Below are 18,537 nucleotides of genomic sequence, written 5' to 3'. Positions count from 1 at the left end.
CTTTGATTTGGTTCAATATCCTCCTCAATATTTCCTAAAGTTTCTGTAAATTCAAAATGGATGAATTCTACAATTTACAGCCTTTCCCGGGGGAATATGGGGGTAATCTGGTTTTTATAGTGGAAAAGGGCGAGCAGGTTCAATCTTGGTTCTCCGAATGGCTTTAATTTTTAGGAATCGCTCCCTGGGCCAATAGGATCAAATATTTCTTGGGTAGTTCCAGGAGTCCCACTAGTGGGTCAAGTGTCACGCAAATGATGCCCTCGTCTTTGGAGAGTCTATAGGGGTGGTAGCCTAGTTGTTCGTGGTAAAAATCGTTTTAAGTTGTCCTTTATTACTCATTCAGTTTTTTTTTCGTTTTAGGCTTTATTTGCTCATTCATAGTAAGTTCTGCTTGTTTTTATCTATGTGATTTAATTTCTGTTCATTTAGATACGGTATTAGTTTCACTTTTTACTTTTTCAACCACTTTTTTGGAAAATGTGTTTGTCAATTAGGCTAATTAAAGGTCAAAGGTAATGAACAAAACACTAATCCTTTCATTATATTTTACAGGAGAAGTACAAGGTCCTAGCACAGTGTCTGCACTACATAAAGGATAATTGTTTTTTGGCCACGAGCTGGTCAAATGGGAAGCTTGATCTTCGTTCATTCTATGATGGAACCCTTTTCTACAAGCTATCAAAGGATGTGAATATCTTGAGTTTAATTAGTCTAGATTCAAAACTTGTTGGCTTCACTGAAGACATCGAGTGTAAGCGCACTTTTTATGACTAATTTATATAATACGAACGAAATTTTGGATAGAAAGGGCTGTTACGATTACAAATTTTGGAAAAAGCTGGGGGTTTGAGAAGCATGTCCTGAATCGACAAGTCTTTGTCATTCATTGTAGGTAGAAAAGCCTCTTTTGTCTGTTTCGTAATTGGGCTATTTATGGCTATGCGGTTCCATGTTGTGGGGTACATGTTCCATGTGTATAGTCAGGTCTGGATCCATGATTTTATGAGTTGTTGGTATTTTCTGAGATGCCGTTTGTTGAGATGGACTACTTTTCAACAACATTTGATGAGTTCAGTCATCTTCATTAGTTTCTACATAGAGGTATACAACTTTTGCAACGCTGCAAAACGGTTGAACTTAGTACTAGTCCAAATGGGATTACTTTGAACTGATAGGTTATATTTCTGAAGACGAGCCTAAGGTGTTTGCAATTATTCTAATATATGTCGATATGCTAGTAGGCATCTTCAATATATATCTGTACAGTCCAATTTGATTCCTGTACTACAGATAAAACTGTAGCTTAGTTTGTCCAGTCTGAAGGCTATTGTGTTCAAAAAAGGTGCCAACTCGCGTTTCCTCTTTTTGGAACGAGAAAATCTGGAGAAGATTGAGTTTGACTTCCTTCATTACGGTGATCTCTGATTCTAAAATATGCAATCGGATATTTGACTTACTTGATTTTGTTGATCTGGTTATTTATTAGAATGGGATTGTTTTTATAAGTTTAGACAGTAGTGCTCCTGATGATGTTCAGAATGAACTTCTTATCTAATATATTTTTTCAGCTCTCGAAAAAGTGAGACAAATGATTTCATACGGGAAAGGGAAATTGATTTGGCACAATCATGGGGTCGCTGAGTGTTTGACTATCCTCACGCTCAAGTCCCAAGGGTTGAAACGAAGTTATGATTATTTTTGTGTATGTCTTCTTTTTATTCATGGGGATGAAATGATTCTTTGTTTTTTTTTTGTATACATTGGTTTCTTCCAAATCTGTCCCATGGAATTCTTGCAGGCCCTTTTTGGGGACCATATTTTTCCTTCATCGACTGCTTGTATCTGGCAATTGAAGAAGAATTGACACTCTGCCTGCTTTCACCCCTATAACGTCTCGTTCTATGCGTCCTTGAAGGTTGCGGATAACAGGAACTATCAAATCTGAGATCATGAGAAGTTGCTCTCAAGACATAATCCCTTGTTATGAGCAGCGAATTTGAGCACCTTCTAGAAATAATATTTTGAAGATTCTGTGGCCATCTTTTGATTGTTTTTAAAAGCTGCTTTTGCCTAGGAATAGTTTCTGGAAAGAAATTTTTTTACCTTTAAATTCCTGTGATAATACCTAACATCAATGGGCGTCTTGAGGTTGGTTTGATGCATGGTTCGCATAGAGCCAAAGGTGTGCGCTGCATGTTTAAGCTGTCATTTTACCAGGCTTGTTCTTTGTTGTTGACAGCAGTTTCACTGAGCATTGTCTGACATAACTTTTCTGCATAGGTAGTTAAGGTAGCACCTTAAGTTATTTTATCTCGAATGGCTCAATTGCTGAACCTACTCCTGGCAGAGTGGTCTAGAACCTTTGACTGGTACCAAATCAATGGGCCAAGAAAAAGAACTGATAAACAAAGGAAACAAGGATTGATTACACAGTAGAAGCTGGCGAATAAGATTTAAAAGAAGCTATGAGATTGAAGTTTTTGTTTCAAAGCCAAGAGATTTACCCAACTAACAGAACCTGCTTGCTAAGGACTTTTATGGCGACCCTTTAACCGCTTTTCAAAACAACTTGGATGACGACCCATTTCGAGAAGTGAATTTGGACGAGGTGTATTGGAAACATTATCCAGAATTAGGCAATAATCAGAGGATCTACTACAGGCGATACTGCTGGCCAGGTAAAAGAACCAATAGCAAAAGAATAAGGATTGGTGACATGATGGAAGCTGGCAAAGAAGATTTATAGAAAGGTATTATAGACAACACTATAACGCTGGGTTTTAGGCCAGGGCACTTCATATTGAAGGAGCCGTCATAGAAACTTCGAAAAGGGCTCATTCGATTGGAAATTCAAAGGGATAGCGCCCTTTTCGATAATTGAAAGTGATTGGAGGGCAACAAATCCCTCTCCCGACCCCACTATTTCCCAAACACATCCAATTAAAAATTTTGAGATAGCCATTTTGTTCAACGTAATTGAAAGGTCCGGAAATTATGTCTTTGAGGATGACCCCCCCCCCCTCACAGCCCTCAGGGCATGGATTGTAAGTTATACCTTGAGGGCATATAAGGTTTTATTGAAAGTGTGGTCGTAAAAACTCCGTAATTGGCTCATTTAATTAGAAATCAGATGTTTTATATGGCCCTCTGTATGGGTCAAAGTGATCCTAGGGCAGCCATCAGCACCCACGTCGTATTTTCTGCAAATGCATCCGATAGAAATTTTGAGATAGCCATTTTACTGAAAACAAAACACGTCTTTAACTTAAAAGAATAAATATCGATATATGTCAATCAAACTGACAATCCAAGATCATTTGTTTTTTGTTTTATTCTTTTTTTTTCAGTAAAGCGCAAATTATGTTCTGGCTTTGAGAAGGCATGAGGGTTATCAGCCCTACTCATGTTAATTTTTGCTCGTTTTGTGTTTGACTCGGCTATTTATTATAATTTCTATTCGTTTTGAGTTTCGTTTGTTTATTGATAGTGATTTGTGATTATTTGACTTTATTTTTTATCCGGCTTAATGGAGCTCTTCACTTTTCTTTGAAAAACTTCTTTTGTGGAAAAAGTTTTTTAAATTAATGAGATTAAAGGAAGATTAACCCTGACACCATCACTGAAAATAGACTATACCTGAAAAACGGGATAAGTCCTAGAAACTGGATATTTTATTTATAAAGAAAGTGTGAACTGAATAATTTTTTTTTCTAAGACTTGTTATCCTTAAATCTATTTTTCGGGCAAGCACGACCGCTGGACGCTGGTTCTTGTTCACTCCATGCTTGGTTCCAGCTAAAAAAAAAATGGTCAACAGCTTTCTTCTGTTCGTAATATATTAAGGTTAGCCGTACATTTGTCTAAGTCCACTTGTCATGAATTGCTTGCTTTCTAAGTCATTTAACAGGTATTATTTAATATTATACCTATCTATCCTTTCTTATGATGTAATAGGCAATTTTTAAAATGCATGTTCCACGAGAACTATCTATAAGCATCTGCTCGAATTCTTTTGAATTACACTCTGAACTAACATGGTTCAGTGATTGAAAATAATATCTGAATAGTCTCTAGCTTATTTGGAAGTGTGGCAAATATTATCATATGTGTATTATGGGCAGGAAGCATTTTCATTACAAATCAAAATGGGGAAGACATCAAATAACAAATACAGGAGAAATACCAATTAAGTGTGATATCAGTCAGCACCAACACCTGTGACAAAATCAATTAGTGCCGCTTATATGCAACACAAATCGTCATATAAATTCCTTTGTCCCTTTTATTGTCATCTTTTTTAACCAGTAAAAAATCAGAAAATAAGTATTTAAAAGTCTACATGTTTTAAAGGTAATATTTGTTATTTCTTTTCTATATAGAACCTTCTCTCAGTAAATTATTGTATAATTAAGATACACAGTAAACTTAAGATACATTTAAGTAAATTTAAGTAGATAATTTATTAAGTAATTTAAGTATGTTAATACTATTAAGTAATACATTAATTAAATTTAAGATACAGTAAAATTAATATATATTCAAGTAGTTTCTAACGGCAGAAAGTAGGTAAATATCATTAAATGTATACATTAAATATGTTTAAAATGTTACCATACAAAATGTAGCATCTAATATACGTTGAAAATTATCATTGTTAGTGACACTTCACTGATTTAAAATAATTACATACAAGGTATTATTGACCAAGATTCACTATTGACCTTGCATTACAGTATGTGTGGCTGAGTGCTTGGCGCTCTTCGCCCTCTGTCTCAAGCGCATGAAATAATGCTTTGAGCGAAAATTGGTAATCTTAGAATAATTTTTTTTTTCTGAATTAAATTCTATAGTAACCAAAAAGTAGTGCCATACGATTTCCCAATCAATACCCTTTCCAAATATAATAGGTACGACCGTCACGGTCGTTACTAGCTGAAAGTGCTGGGGGGGAGAGAGAAATGAATTTTACCAAGTGGCTGGTCCCTTTTACCGAATTTTGTTTCAATAATTAGCATAATGTCCGTTTCGAATACGATACGTTGAATCACTGTACGAGTCTGTAAAACCTCTGCATCTATCGACCGAGATTGAAATTTTTCGGTATATGTCATGTCACTATTTTAATGCTGTTTATTTAACAAAATAGAAAACTGTGGCACCATCTGTAAAATCACGGCAGGAGTTCGTAAAACGGCTATGTTTACCGACCAAGTTTGAGACTTCCATAGATGACAGTTTAGTATTTATGCGGTCTTTATTCGACCGACCAAAAAATTTTGGCGGTATCCTCCCAAAGAGATGATGTTTCATATCCAGAAAATGTTTCAGGTCCTCCCAAAGAAGTATACGATCTTGTTTTCATTTTTATGGTTATCATCTGACAAGTATTCGATACTAGTGATATATGAAAGAAAGTCTCGTCGAAGTTTGAGACATTTTAATTATTCAATGCCCTGTTAATGAAAATTGCTTCTAAAATGAAAATGGGCCTTTGAAGATAACTCTCGGAGAAAGACAGAAGATTTACTTATTTTGTTTTATTAACATGCTTGCATGTGTTGTTGTATTGTAGTCTGACTAGAATTAATTTTGCAGTTTTAATTTTTACTCCTGATGATCTCACTGTATCCAACGTAAACCATGATCTAGTTTTTGAACATGCTCAAGAAAAGCTTCGAAAAATGCTGGTGAAGAAACAACAACTGTCGCTACAATTATCATACTTAAAGAACCGGAGGAAAAGAGCTGCACCAAGGTGCAGTATATCGACAGCATTGGTTCCAAGAACGTTGGAGTGTCCAGGGGGAGTTGAACTAACGTTCGAAGCAGATGTAGCAATTTATGCGGTTGTTGGGAGGTGTGAAAAATTGTTTCTGAAGAAGACAAAGATTAGCTGTGGTGAAGAAGGAAGCAAATCTGTTCGATTTTTAATCACAACCCCTGAAGATGTTCCCTATGCTATTAAATTTCAGGCAAGTCTTTAAATTAGTTATCATGTCGCTTGCAAAGGTCGTAAGACAAAGCAAAAAATATTAACCTTTAAAGTTTCGCCCAAAGATTAGTTCAGCGTTTTTCCCATTGACAAATAGATACGAATAATAGTATACTCCAAAAATTGTCATAGAAAGATAAGACTCTCAGGAATAGTATTATATATTCGGCAATTTTAATGGATTTTGACGGAACAAATCACAAAAAAAAAGGTCTCTCAATGCTTCATTGTATTTGGCTTAAGTAAGAAAAGTCAAATTTGAATAAACGGAAAATTCTGTTAATAAAGGAAACTCCTTTTAAAATATGGCCTGAAAACTTTTGGGAGGAGGGGGCGCTAAGTTAGATTTTGCCCCGGGTGCAAGAGAGGCCAAAACTGCCACTGCTTTGATCAACAGTGCGTATGCTCCTTTCTCAATCCCCTTTCTCAATTTCTCAATTTGGTATGGCAAACAGCTCGTGAGCTCTGTCCAAGAAACATTTCAAGAATCACTAAAGCAAGCTATCTAACAAGGAAATACATGCTTGCAGAACTCGAATTCATGTATCCATTGTCTGAGCTTTTTACGAAATTCACAGCAGTGTTTCAGAAGAATGAACCCCTTTGTCATGATCTTCAAGCTGACCTGAAAAACTTACTTCTCACTGTTTTGGCGAGACTTCTGAAACCTGACATTATCATGTCTGCTGATTAAATTTCTGCCAGTCTGCTTGAACTTGGACAACTATTTGCAGGACACTATTATAGGTGAGGAGGTTGAACTTGCGTTAGATGCTTAGAAACTCACCTTGGAGAAAAATAAGGGTTTTGTCAAAGTAATGAAGACATTTAAAGGCAGCTGCCAAACACTTGATCAAGAAATGTTCTATCTCATCTAATAGCCTTCTAAGAACGATTAGGTGCCTGTATCCCGCGGAAAGGAAAAGAACTAAATATTTTTAGATATAGTTGTGTAGGCTCAAGAATCCTCAGTAGGAGTAAGTGTTGATGATTTTAGAAGTGAGTAGATATTTCTACAAGCCAAAAACGCAGTAGAACAAATTCCATCGCGCGTTGACCATTACTGGCATCAAATCTTCTCTATGACGGATGCTGTTTTTTTTTGGGGGGGGGGGGAGCAAAAATAAACGCTTTTGTCGAAACTTGTAAAAGCTGTGTTGACATTATCACATGGTAGTGCATATGTAGAAAGGAGTTTTCGCTATCGGGAAGACCTCTTCTGTCAGGTAGAGCCTCTATGTTGGAAAGGGTGTTGAATGCGAAGCTTTGTGTGATTGACGAATTCAACACACATGGAGGCAAGCCTGAAAGTTTCCTATTCTTAAAGAGTTTTTTACTTTGACTTGGTTGGCTTGGTCGAAATACTAAGACTATGTGGAGAGCAAGGCAGAAGAGCAAGCTTCTTAATGAAGTGTCCAAGACAAAGAAAGGGAGCTGAACCTAGTTGACATATCTAGCAAAGAGTGGGCTGAAAAGGAGTTAGCTTCCAAGTTGAAGCCTTTTAGGTCTTTTTACTTTTTTTGAATAAACATAACTGAAAGTTTGAACAAAAAGAAAAATGGAAAAACAAAGACAACTGACCTGTCTCCACGGAAAATGAGTTCCATCCGAGGCTCATGAATGTGATGATTCTTAGGTTAACTTGGCCGCTGCTTCTGATTTGTGAGCAAAGGAATGTTTTGACTATTAATGCCAGTAAAAATCCCTTCCCACTTTAGTCCATATTGGTCCTTTTTTTCACCTCTGAAAGTCCCTTGATAGGTCGTCAAGTCCCTTTTCTAATGAATAGGAATCATTCCGAAGCCTGAATATACAACACTTGCTAAATAATACTTTAGCAAAATTAAACTAAATTAAATAGCTGTTGTTTTTTCTTTAAAAACGATTATTTTGTGAGTTTTTTTTTCCTAAAAACTAAACAGATCACAGAAACAGGTCATCTGTTTTTGTTAAAGGTGCTGTTTCTGTTTCATGGCTAGTTGCATTGTATGCGGATTATCTTTTATTCTCTGGTGTTCTTTCTGCTTCTACTTGTGCTTTTTAGAATTGTGTTTTGCCCAAAATATTGATCAGTTTTTAAGGAACAGAGGGTAAGGCATAGTCAAAGTCCAATCCAAACCCAAGGTTGGTTTGATCAGGATGTACTTAATAACTTTTACAGCCTTGACGTGGACAGTCTTTAAACGAAAATCTTTCGTTTTGTCCAATTCGCTTAATGATGTTTCAGTCAGTGACTGGCAATGAAACCACAATGCTTTATAGAAGAAATATGCTAATTTACGCTTTAATCACCAGCCGGTACCTCCACCTAGTACTTTTTGGGTGTTCAAGATTCCCTTCAAAAAACGATTTTTAGTTGAATTTACTGTTACTGCCTTTGGATATTGGTCTGCTGGCTGCAGCATTTGATGATATTCGAACAGTCACTAGAAGTCTTCTTTTTTTATTTATCCTTGATCAGAACGCAATATTTGCCATTATTTTCCTTGCAGTCTCGTAACTTAGCACCTGAATTTCTCATAATTCATTCAATGCAGATAATTTATTTCGATTTTAGAAGGCTGTTATATCTGAAGTCTACACAGCTGAACCTAACCGAAATGACTAAAACCAAGAACAGATATTATGGTTCCCAGAATAGATTATGAGCAAATGTTTGTCTCAAGGGGTTAATTGATTGTTTTTGTTTTGTTTTTTTGCAGGAATTTGCGCGTAGAAATCAGTCGAACAAGTGGTGACACTCTGTTACCGTATTTAAAGCGTACTTCCAGTTTTGTTACTTTGGGGTGGAACAGGATAAAAAATAAGTTGTCCTTAGATTTGCAGTTAATAATCTCTTGTCTCGTATTCTAAAAAAAATTAAGATGAACGATTGAACAGCTCTCTTTGATGATCCAGTTCACCGCTTGCAGTGGAGAAAGAAAAAAAAAATATTAAAAGAGTACACATTAGTGCTATCCATACAAAAAAGTGATTTTCCTCGTTGTTCTAGCTAGTAAAGTACTAACCGTATCCTGGGAGGGTGTAAAAGGGGAGGCTTTGATTAGATTAGGATGGAGGAGGAGCGTACGTAGCTGTGTTGGCCTCAGGCGGCTTGGTGCAGCGATGAGATGTTAGCGGTAGTATTAGGAATAGTATTAATAAGTAGCAGTCCTTTTAAATAATTTTTAAAGATGTCTTTACTGCTACTTATTATATTTTCAAGCTAGGTCATGCTCAGACGCTGATGATGAAATGTTTCAAGGCGCGCTCAAAAGAGATTTAGCTATTACCGAGATTTAGCCAGGGGTAATTTGAGCCAATCAGATTTTGCCTAGGATTTTCTGATTGACTGAAGAAATCAACAAGAACTTGTGATAGGCTGAAAGCACTAACTAAATATTGGTATTAGTAAAACCCTGTTGTAAATGGGCCTTTCGACACAGCAGCGCTGGAAATTTTTGACGCTGCGAACCATCCCTACTTCAAAGAGTGTCAAACTCTGAAGTTAGTACTAAGACAACATGAAGAGAATTGTTGACAGACTTCTGCATAAAGTCAGCTGAAGGTTTTAATGGGATCACTCTGAGTAAGCAACAATTTTGCCACCAGAGATACTCCCAGTGAGAGAACTAAAGGTCATGCTTAAGGGAGTCTTGGTACATAACTCCTGCACAGCGAGTAATCCCAACATGGAACAGTTAAGTCAGTGCAAAGGCAGCTTGAAGAGAGCTTTTTACCGGAATTAGTGCTGTACCTGAAAGTCTGGATGGGATGGAACTGAGGAAGTTACAGCTTAGAGTTACTTGTTTGAGTTTCTTCTGTAAGAGTTTCTTCCATCGGGAAATCTAAACAATGGTAATTTCATAATGAAGAAACATTTAGATAATCTTAAGATTCACATTCCTTGTGCCATTTTTAGTGTTGTTTTTCTGTTCTCCTTCAGTTTTATCAACAAAAGACGACATTCTTAATCTCCTTCCGTAGCTAAGATTCATTTCTATTTAACTGTCAAATTACATTTCTTAAATTTGGTGTGCCTGATTTTTTTTTAGATTGAGAATACTTTGAAAATTGGTTGAAAATATTTGACTAAAGGTAAATGTTCCTATTGTCTTAGCAAGTTTAGATTCTTTCCCAAGAAAAATTCTAAGTGTTATCAAAATTCTGGCTCGCTGAACGAATCGATTTTGATTTTTGAATCCAATGATGTAAGTATCTTGTCCTTTTAATGCAAGTTTAATGCAGGCTTATCACAAAATCGCTTGTTTCAGAGGGAACATATGCCGTAAGGCAGGACGGGCTCTCAAGGAATGTTCCTATACCTCCCATGTTAAACATTTGGAGTTTGCCTGGCGTTTGTGAATTAGTGATTTCGGCGGTTTTTATTTTAATAGATATAAAAAACATCTGGTGAATATTCTGATCTAATCAAATCTTAAAGCCGACAACTATTTTTTTATAATTCCAAGATATTATAAAACCAGTTTCGGGTTTGCATTCTAGATTGCTACACTTGACACTGTTGTTGTGGGGTATCAAAAAGTAGAGCAAAAAATATTCTATTCTATAATCATAACCTTATTTCTGTAATATATACTTGCTGGCTGCAGCCCCTTCAAATACTTTACATTTTTGTGTTCCGAACTCAAATTCCCCTCAAAAGACTAGATGAAGCTGTAATCAGAGTGCGTTAGAATGCATAAATTAGGGTATCAGAAAACTGATACCTTTGTCTTTGACCGAGTTGCCGCCTCAGAAAAAGAATTGACTAGGGAGTAAAATGCTTGGATTTCCGCTAAGCCTTAAGGATTTTTCCTATGCTGCAGCTCAAGGTCACTGCATTATTTGTTGAAAAATATGCAAAGGTATAGTTGACCAAAGAAGATTCTTCCTCTAATGGGGCGTTCTCGAATATTCCCTTCCAAGCTATATTTAGTCCGCTTCGTTTTCAAATATTTTATTTTTGATGTTCTGTGATTCCTTGAAGCTAAAATATGCTTTATGTTTGCTTATTCTAAAATGTTTTCAGATATTCCTTCAACGTCAACAAGGCTGTCATCTGGACGTCTGTGAAATTACAAAGGAACTTGTCCCATTTTGCCTTCTGTTTCCACGTGACTTATCTGTGCAGTATTCAACTCGAATTAAATCTGAGACTAACCTTACAAATGATCATATCAAAGAGTGGTTTTCGAAGAATATTTTGCAGCCCGCAGACAAGCTGCCTACATCATACAATGCCAGTCACAAGTTTATTCACCTTCGAGATGGTTTCAACGTCGAATTAGATTTTACTGACAATAAATTTGTTATTTTAAAAAGTGAAAATCTGAAGGTTGCGAGTGACTTATTCAAATCGCTGATGTCTTCGTATTCATTCCAACATACCATAGTTGAATCAAAAGAGATAGAATCTGTTGTCGAATTGCTTTCTGAAGCTGATAGAATTCAAGCAGCTAATATACAACTACAGTTGCAAATGGTATCTAGATCTAAAAGCTTAAAAAATAAACTGGTAGAAGGGGCAGAGGCTCTCCAAGAAAATGAATGTCTATTTTTTAATGCTATTCTAGATACTATCGATGACGATGCTGATTGTATCCAAGAACTGACAAAGCAAAGAAAGGAACATCAGCTGATTGTTTTTAATCTGCTACGAAAGGTGAATGACATTATTCAGTGTGTTGCTGCTTGTCATAGTGAAGAGAGGAGATCTTTTATTCTTATGGAATCACGTCGACTAATTCGGGAAAAACAGTTCCCACTGATACCCTCTATTCTAATGTAAACATCTGTCACCTATAATTCGTACTAATAAGACAATTATTCAATATTAAAAAATATTTGAACGTTTTTTTTTAAAGGCATATCTTAATTGGACGATGTTATTAGTAAGGATTGTGTTCATAAATTTGTAACCCTCATCACAGAAATATTTGTATTCAATATATACATATATATATATTGAATACAATATATATATATATATATATATATATATATATATATATATATATATATATATATATATATATATATATATATATATTGGTGCTTACATTATAGTTATTTTTACTTGCATTTTCCTGAAAGTAGAGCCAGCAAGGGCTAGGTGGTGTACAATATTGGTAGTTTGGCAATTGTTAACCGTTAAGAGACTGCCAGCGAAGAGAAATTGACCGACTTTTTCCATTAGCTCATCATCGTTCCATATAAACGTGAAGAATCCTGCCAAAATGTAACCATCAGTTTAGTTTGTTTGTATTAATCTACATACCCAACAGTTTTGTCGCTTGAAAGATACTGTCAGCCGGTCTTCGGAGATCTTGGATGGTCATAACATCTGATCGAAATCATCAGCATAATCCAGTTTGTCAATAAGAGTCCCATCTATTTTCATCCCGTACTCGTTGGCTTCCTGGGGGAAGATATGTATGGAGGAATAGATTGAAAAGTGTGATGGGGGGATGCATCCCTAAAGGACATATGTCATAGGGGTACATGTTTGTCAGTATTCGGCTTCTGAACTGGTTACGAATGCTTTCAAATATTCTGAAGATTTCGTCTGAGACACCGAAGTGTCGTATAATATGCCACAAACCTTCCCCCAACATAAGGTCAAAGGTCTGTCAAAAACTAATGAATAGTTGATAGGCCTCTTTATCAAACTCATGTATTGCTTCATCAATTGGCGCTCAGTAAACAAATGGTCCATAGTAATGATAATAATTTATTTGTAACCCACTGCACAAAACGATGTGAGGATAGTGGAGTAAAAACAGAAAAAACAGAAATAAACATCAGAAAAGAAAACAACACATAAGTACAACAAAATCAAAAGAACAAACGGATGACGACAAAGGATGATAGGCTGATAGTTTTTACTCTCTGTCTTTGAGCTTTTTCTGTGAAGTGGGACTATGGCTGCCTTCCACCATTGTCTTTGGACATATCCAGTAGACCAAGCTGCTGATATATCACTACAGCGAAGGTCGACAATTTCTTCTGAGCAATTAGCTCCGCAGTGGCACCGTCTGATCCCGGAACTTTTCCTCATTTCAGGTATTTTATGGCCATTTTGGTCTAAGATAGTAATGGAGGCTGCGGGGTGACACGGTCTGCGATAGGGAAAGAGGACGCTTCTGTCCGTCGCTATATTGGGGTTTAGTTTCTCGTAGACTTATTTTACCATCTGTTGAACTTTTTTATTGGGTTATTGATGTCGGTCCCCTGGGTATCCTGGATTATGGACGTTGAAGTATTTTTTTTTTTTTCTGGTGGATAATTTTCAGACTCTCTTCACAAGTTTGTGGCTGTTACCTTTCTTCAACTGGGTTTCAGTGTCCTTACACTTCTCGGTGATGTGTTTCAGGGGTTTATCTTGATCTGTGGAAAATTTAGATCTAGTCATTCAAGAGTGTAGATAATTTAGATGTGGAAACGATTTAGATCTCTTTAACTAATCTTGTTCGAATTAGTTCAAAATTTTCAGTTTGAGTATTAGAGTTATAGGTGAAAGTTTTAAGATTGTACCGAAGCTATTGTAGAAAACATCAATACCATCTATCTTTGGGAAGCTGTCTAAGCTGCTTGTCTTGTATATTATTTTGTTGTAATATGTGTCTTAACAATGCCTCTGACATTAATATAGTGAATGTTTAATCATTAACTCTGCAACATTTTGCTTTGTAACAACCCTGAAATATCGATTTGGATTAAAAATCAAGATTTATTTGCATTATTGAACCTATAAAACCGTTTTTTATTCTTCATCTAAAAGTTCGTCGGATCACAAAGTCACTTGACGTCAATTCAACGCAATAAGGCTTCAGTTCCTTGGCTGTTTTATCTCAAAGGTCACTACTCCTCCAGGGAGAAGGCTTTGCTACACGAAAGTTTCATCCGCAGACTTTCTAGGGACGATCTTATAGGATATCAACCTATAGGGCGGCCTATTTAGGTATCTGGCTTTATTGCTCGACTATATACTGTTCCACATCGTATATCTATTTTGGTTAGACCTTACTTGATTTCAGTTTGGAATCATTTTAACAAAACATTACATTGACAAACTAAATAAGAATAGTTTATGATCCGTTGTACCGTTTTTTTGTTTTTTTCCAAGCCCGGGTCAAAGTTCTATTACCTCAAATGTTAAACTCTATTGCCATTTTTTGAAAATTTAATTGATGTTTGCTGTTATTTTCTTATCTTTTGACGCCGTCGTCAACATTATATACTGATGTTTGCCAGGTACATTCACGTCATACACCAGCACAGAGCACATCTTATAGCTATAGTAAAGATAATAAAGCTTAAATTTATTATGTTTTGTTTTGGTTTTATTTCAGAGCCCCTTCATATGAAACGGGTGGTCTTATAAAACTTTGCAGTTGGATCAATCGGCCGGAAATTGAAAGTTTTGGTGCCCTTTTTAAGAGTGAAAAGTGATTGGAGGGCAACCAGCCCCTTCCCCCTCCCATGCCCTATTTTTACCCAAATACATCTGTTCAAAATTTGAGATAGCCATTTTGCTCAAAATAGTGCAAAGGTCAAATAACTGTGCCTTTGGGACCCCCGAGGCAAGATCTGTAAGCTATGCAAGTTGCCCATTGTTAACATATTAGGTTTTATATCTAGAAAAGCAAGTATGTTTGATCCTGGGTCTTCAAGATCCCTTTGGGTGTTCAGGTGAAACTTTAAGGAAATGTTGAGAGGGGTGTCGAATATAATCAAACACACTATGTACATGCTGGTTGTCAAAAATGTGTATCAGCAGGAACGGTTAAGGATGTTAGATGATACTTTCAGAATATGTTAAAGTAGATGTTGAGTGATCGGAGGGCAACCAGCCCCGCTCTCTTGCTCTTTTTAGTACCCCCTCTCCTCAACACTGATCCAACTTTTTAAATAGCCATTTCTATCAAACAAGTCAAAAGTGTCTAATAGTTATGTTTCTTGGGATGCCATGCCCCCCACAGCCCTGGGGAAAGGATTGTAAATTCAGCAATTTGCCACTGTTTAAATGCATGATTTATCATTAGGTAAACTAGGAAATGTTTGATTCTTGATGTGTCTGAAAAGCCTAGGGGTATCAAAGCGATACAGTGGGGAATGCTGAGGGATATATAAAATTAAATCAAAAGATATATTGTGCATCCAGTTTATCAAAAAGGCGGATCTGCAACATCTTAAGAACGGGTAAGGGTATTAAGTTGAAATTTTCAGGACATGCTGATGTAGATGTTGAAAAGTGGTTCGAGGGTTATCTGTCCTTTCCCATACCTTTTTTAGCTGCCCTTCCCCCAAAGAAAATCAGTCAAAATTCTGAAATAGCCATCTTGCTCACAAAAGTCTATGTTTATATGGATGACATAACCCCCCCCCCCAAAGACCCGGGGGAAATTCTGCAAGTTGCATATTGCTTATGTATAAGGTTGGTTATTGGAAAAGGGTGATGTTTAATCCTGGGTCTCCAAAAAGGCCTTGGGAGTTAAGGTGAAAGTTTAAAAAAAAAGGATGTTGAACGAAATCAAAATACGCTATGTGCACAATAGCTGTCCAAAGGGCTTATCAGCAGTATATAAAAAAAAGGATGTTGAACGAAATCAAAATACGCTATGTGCACAATAGCTGTCCAAAGGGCTTATCAGCAGTATATATGGAACTGTTGAGATTATTCAGTTGAAACTACTCTGGTGTGTTAAGGTTTATGTTGAAGAGTGATCGAAGGGCAGCCACCATCCCCTTGCCCTTATAGATTCCCCCCCCCCTCAACACTGGTAGATATTTTGAAAAGTTCATTTGTTCAAAGTAGTCAAAAGGACTAACGATTATACCTCCGGATATGGCATGCTCCCCACAGCCCCATGGCAAGTAATGTAAATTTTACAATTGTTTATTTTTTACCTGCAAGATTTATCATCTGGAAAACGGGGAATGTTTATCGTGGGTGTGTTAGCTTTATGAGCTTTGGGGAATGCTGAGCCAATTCAAGGGGTATATTGAGCTAAATCAAAAGACACAATGTGCATCCAAGTCATCAAAAAGGCCTTACTGCAATTGTCCAGGAACGGGTAAGGGTATTAACTTGAAAATTTCTGGGTCTTTACTTCTGCAACTGCGACCAAGTTAACTTACTGCTTGCGACTGTGACTACTTGCGGCTGCGACTGCGACTACTCGCGACTGTTACCACAACTAATTTTGCTGGCAACGACATTCGAGGAATTTGAATGGGATAATGAACAAAATCAAGACATATCATGTCTATTCTGATTGTCAAAGGGGCGTATTAGCAATATCTAAGGGATCGCTGAGGGTATTAAGCTGAAACTGTCAGGGGATGTTTAGAAGAATGCTCGAAAATGATCAGAGAGTAACCGACCACTCCCTCTCCCCCCCGTTCCCTATTTAGATTCTCCTCTCCCATTAACCTATGAAGATGCTACCTCCCTCAAACTGATTGAAATTTTGAAGAAAAAAAAATAATTCAAAATGTCAAATAACCGTTGCCCTGTGCATGGGTTGTAAACTATGTAGTTTGTCAATTGTTTATATACAGGATTTACCATTGGGGGAGTGTGAATGTTTGATCGTGGGTGTGTCCAAAAAAGCTACGGGTATTAAGGTGAAACTTGAGGGTATGTTGAACTAAATTAAAAGATACTGTGTGCATCCAGACTAGCAATAAGGGAATCTACAATATCTTTGGAACGGCTAAAGGTATTAGCTTGAAACTTTCAGAGCCACTACTACTACTGGCGGTTTTAACTCCGACTGTGACTGCAAAAAACTTGCGGCTCGTTCTACTTGTGACTACTTTCAAGAGATTTTCAGGGGGACGTTGAACAAAATCAAAACACGCTATGTGCATGCTGAGTTTCAATAGTGCGCATCAGCAATATCTCAGGAACACCTGAGAGCATTAAACTGAAACTTTTAGGGCCGTTTGAACAGTGCCTGAAGGGCAGAGAGCCTGTTTTTTCTTTTTAGATGCCCCCCCCCCTCAATACTGACCAAAATTCAGAAATATCCACTTTGTTCTAAGTATTCAAATGGTCTAATAACTATGCCTCTGGGGACGCCATGACCCCCCCCCCCAGCCGTGGGACAAGAATTGAAAATTATGCAATCTGCCCATTGCTTACACATATTATCCATCATTGGAAAAGAGGAGGAATGTTTGGTCGTTGGTGTGTCACGAAAGGCCGAGGATATTATGGCAAAACTTCAGGAAGTACATCCAGGTCATCAAAAGGGCGTAACTGCAACATCTGAGTGAAGTCTTAGGGTACTAACTTGAAACTGAAAATATTGCTACTACTACTATTGTGACTACAACTGTGACTACTTGAAATATTATTTTCAGATAAGGCTCTTGCCTTCTGCTTTACCCCTAAAGAGATTTTTATCAGGCCGTCGTTTATCCTGCAATTTAGCAGAGTAAATACTGGGCAAGTGAAATCGTCACTGCAATTTAGCAGAGTAAATACTGGGCAAGTGAAATTGAACTGAGCCTATCAGTGGCAATGCTCTGCCGTTGCATGTTGTAAACACTACTAGCCTCAATGCACTATTTTTTTTTTCAGTCACTTAGTAGAGAAGCGATAGTCGTAAAAACTGTGGAGGAGAGTCTTAGTCAACAGTTTTTACAGATGTCCAGAACATATATGAAACCAGTGAATGTAAGAAAGAATGCTAGTTACGATGAGGAATTGATGGAAAAAGCTCTAGAGGAAATCAAGGAAGGAGATCTAACTATGAGAAAAGCTTCAGTGAAATACATAATTCCTTTGGATGCTCTTTCCCCCCTAATGAACAAAAAGCACAATAAAAAGGTAGGAACACCAACTGTATTGATAGGGCTCGAAGAAGAAGCTATTGTCTCCCATTTAATAACATGAGCTGAGTTGGGGTTTCCTGTTGGTCGCTTCGAGCTGAAACTCATCTTCGAAAGTTATCTTTCTTCAATTGGAAAAACAGTAAATTACTTTAAGAACAATATACCTGGACAAGACTTTATCAATTCTTTTCTGAATCGTTCAAATCTTCGATTGAGAGCCGTACAAACTATTCTAAAAAGAGCTCCTGTTTCATCTGGAATGTTGAAGGAACATTCTCATTTGTCGAATACTGCGACAATTTAGAGGTGACTATTCAGGATGTGCCTTTGTCGAATATTTACAATTACGACGAGACTAACTTAACAGACAACCCTGGGAAAAAGAAATGCATTATGAAAAGAGGTGCCAAATACCCATCCAGAATAATTAATGAAACAAAGGGAGCAATGTCCCTGACAATATATGGAAATGCAGAAGACGAACTGCTTCCACCGTTTGTGTGCTACAGAGCTAAAAACATGTTTAGCTCTTGGCATACAGGAGGCCCTAAAAGGTTGAATACACCTCCAGAAATATGAATGAAACAAAGGGATTAATATCCCTGATGATACGTGGAAATGCAGAAGGCTAACTGCTTCCACTATTTGTGTGCAACATAGCTAAAGGTATGTTTAGCTCTTGGTGTACAGGAGGCCCTAAGGAGCTAGGTATGCTG

At 37.0% G+C, this 18,537-nt stretch overlaps 1 protein-coding gene across 1 annotated transcript in view; it reads left to right on the top strand.

Moving 5' to 3' along the window:
- Positions 1 to 13,715, top strand: part of LOC136034756 (Bardet-Biedl syndrome 2 protein homolog) — a 37,347-nt gene extending 23,632 nt beyond the window's left edge. Inside the window, exons 5-7 of the mRNA XM_065716139.1 lie at positions 556 to 754; positions 5,599 to 5,975; positions 11,007 to 13,715. Coding sequence (XP_065572211.1) covers positions 556 to 754; positions 5,599 to 5,975; positions 11,007 to 11,765 — 1,335 coding nt within the window. The 3' untranslated portion in view covers positions 11,766 to 13,715. The remainder of the gene's footprint in view (positions 1 to 555; positions 755 to 5,598; positions 5,976 to 11,006) is intronic.
- Positions 13,716 to 18,537: the final 4,822 nt, after the last annotated feature.

This window comes from Artemia franciscana, chromosome 13 (genome assembly GCF_032884065.1).
Source record: "Artemia franciscana chromosome 13, ASM3288406v1, whole genome shotgun sequence".
NCBI lineage: Eukaryota > Metazoa > Arthropoda > Branchiopoda > Anostraca > Artemiidae > Artemia > Artemia franciscana.
The sequence above is the reverse complement of the archived record's forward strand: the minus strand, read 5'-3'. Positions and strand labels throughout refer to the sequence as shown.